The sequence below is a fragment of the Abramis brama genome (genome assembly GCF_963993115.1).
Source record: "Abramis brama genome assembly, chromosome: 25".
NCBI classification, from domain to species: Eukaryota; Metazoa; Chordata; class Actinopteri; order Cypriniformes; family Leuciscidae; genus Abramis; species Abramis brama.
This window is the reverse complement of record NC_139987.1, coordinates 23708014-23710649: the sequence shown is the minus strand read 5'-3', so window position 1 is coordinate 23710649 and position 2636 is coordinate 23708014. Positions and strand designations below refer to the sequence as shown.

Below are 2636 nucleotides of genomic sequence, written 5' to 3'. Positions count from 1 at the left end.
AATCGGAAACGTTTCCTTGACAATCAACTAGCAACGCGCTTTGCTTGGCGTCTGTGTTCGGGAATCGGGATTAGCAGGACTGTTGAAGCCGAACTCTAATCTTGTTGGACGGATTTGGGTTTCAATATCAGCGAATTTATTGCTAAACTGCAAAAATGAGTCTGTCTCTGAGGTAATTATGAGGTGTTTGGTCGCTAGCTGTTGGTTTAGAGACGAGCTTCTGGTGTGTTGAGCATTGCTAGCCGGTGCATGCGAATCGCTGACACATTTTTATGTATTATTAATAGTACTAGTGATTCATAATAATAATAAAATGTCTATACGTATTAAACAAGAGCAACAGCACGCATGTTCTTCATTTTATTGCAAAATGAATCACATATTCATACAGACAATCAAATCCTGATTACCTGCCTGTCAAGTCAGCAGTTTTGTACATTATCATAACTTACATGTTCTATGAGACCTCAAAATACTGTCTAGTGAGTGAGGCAGGTTGCAAGTGTGTATTTGATTGAATGGTATATAAAATAATGGAAGATCAGAATGAATCACTTGATTGATTTCCATACTTGTGCCCTTAGGACTGAACTAACTGCTGATAAGAGCAAAAAAAAGAAAAGGAGAGAACTTACAGAGGAGCAGAAGGATGAGATCAAGGAGGCGTTCGAGCTCTTTGACACAGACAAGGATAAAGAAATAGATTATCATGAGTTAAAGGTAAAGATCTCATTTCAAAAACGGCTATTCATTATATTCGGAATGGTCATCTATTTAAAAGTTCAAATCTTAATGTTGAGAAATACTAACTAGTCTTAACCAATTACCCTTTACAAATGGAGTGTTCTTTTTTTTTAATGTTAACAGTAATACAACACAATTTGCAAATAAGAAAGATATATCAATAAAAAAGAATATTATGTGAAATAACAATTATGTAAATAGTTCATATCAATATTTTGATTAACTCACACATATGTGAATTCTTATTTTTTTATGAAAAGTTTCTGATGCATTCACTAGATCCCACTTTTTATAGCAATTTTACAATTATTTATAAACATTAGGCCTGTCACGATAACAAATTTTGCTGGACGATAAATTGTCCAAGAAATGATTGCGATAAACGATAATATTGTCGTTCTGAGATTGCCATTATCATTTCATCTAATATAATGATAATGGCATAATAATGCTGGTACACCTTTTCAAAGATCTATAAACTTTTATTTCTAAAGAATATTAAACATTGAAAACGGAAAACATTTTAAATATCCACAAAAAATGAACAAAACAACCAAAAACAATAAAAGCAATGGACTCTCAGTGTCTGTTAACAAAAAATTCACTTGAATAAATACCAAAAACAATAAATGGATGTAAACAAAATTGCACTTCAAAAAATATTAAACATTAGGCTCAGACATAAATAGTGATACATTCCATAACAGGCAAAACTGCCAGTTAGGACCTTTGTAAACAAATAAAAAAAGACTCAACAGGCCACAACACACCATTTTGCACTGTCCTGTTACTTTGTCGACTAATTGTGCCGAGTGATTGTGTGCTGTCGGGAAGACGGAGACGCACTTTATTGCGTGTATATGCTACGCACTGAAAATACTTGGTTAGGATTAGGGGTGAGGAGAGCGTGCGTATTACACGCCATAAAGTGCGAATCATATGCACGCAAAAACTATTTTTGGCGTATAAATGGCACGAGAAATAACATTCGTGGTATAGATACGCATTTTCATGAGATCGTGCTCACTGTCGCGTTTGGCTTTGAAACCAATTTCATCTGTTTCTTTTTTTTCCCTCCAACTCACAACTAGCGTCTTCTCACTCTCCCGGCAGTTGCCGCAAAAGACCATGTGACTGACAAGCGCGGCGGCGCCGCCTCCCCACACAAAGATCATGCAACTGACAAGAGAGTTAACTCCTCCTATACGCGAAGGAACCGAGAGTGGTCATCCAGTCTCTTTGGTAGAGAGAGAGAGAGACGAGGAAAACATGCAAATGGAATTATCGCGGCCGGAAAAATTATCGAGCTCATTTTTTTTTATCGTGCGATTAATTGATTTATTGACTATCGTGACAGGCCTAATAAACATTAGACCAATTAAAGAGGATGATATATTTTGAATAACAGTTTCATTAATACATTAATTTATATTAATTTGCGCACATAGCACAGGGCTGTAGTGGCCTTGGTATTCTGATTTGTTATAAGGTTGACTGTAAACTGTAAGATCTTATTTTAATTTTGTTCAGCAAACACTTAAAGATACTCTATGTAACTTTTTTACCCTCCTGTGGTTAAAAAACAAAACTGCATGCATTTTGCAGAAGAACATTGTTTTGGTTGTGCTTTGGCTCTGACTGTGCGGATGAATATGGTTATCCTACTGCTCATAAAACATTCACTACTAGGCTTAAGAGATATAACCAGTTTAGATGGAAAGGGTCTCAAGCCAACTAGCTGAAGACGTTAATGTAGCTTTACCCGTTAACAGACACGTAATTCCTTGAAAATAAATTCCCACACATCACTACAACAACCATAATGAAATGACCCTTCACAATACATACATATGGCGATATATCTGTTCAATAAAGTACCTTACTCGCCTGTT

The 2636-nt window shown here is 35.7% G+C and overlaps 1 protein-coding gene across 1 annotated transcript in view; it reads left to right on the top strand.

Moving 5' to 3' along the window:
- The window catches only part of cetn3 (centrin 3), a 4295-nt gene continuing 1659 nt past the window's right edge, over positions 1-2636 (top strand). The window contains exons 1-2 of the mRNA XM_084103896.1: positions 1-172; positions 585-720. Coding sequence (XP_083960022.1) covers positions 156-172; positions 585-720 — 153 coding nt within the window. The 5' untranslated portion in view covers positions 1-155. The remainder of the gene's footprint in view (positions 173-584; positions 721-2636) is intronic.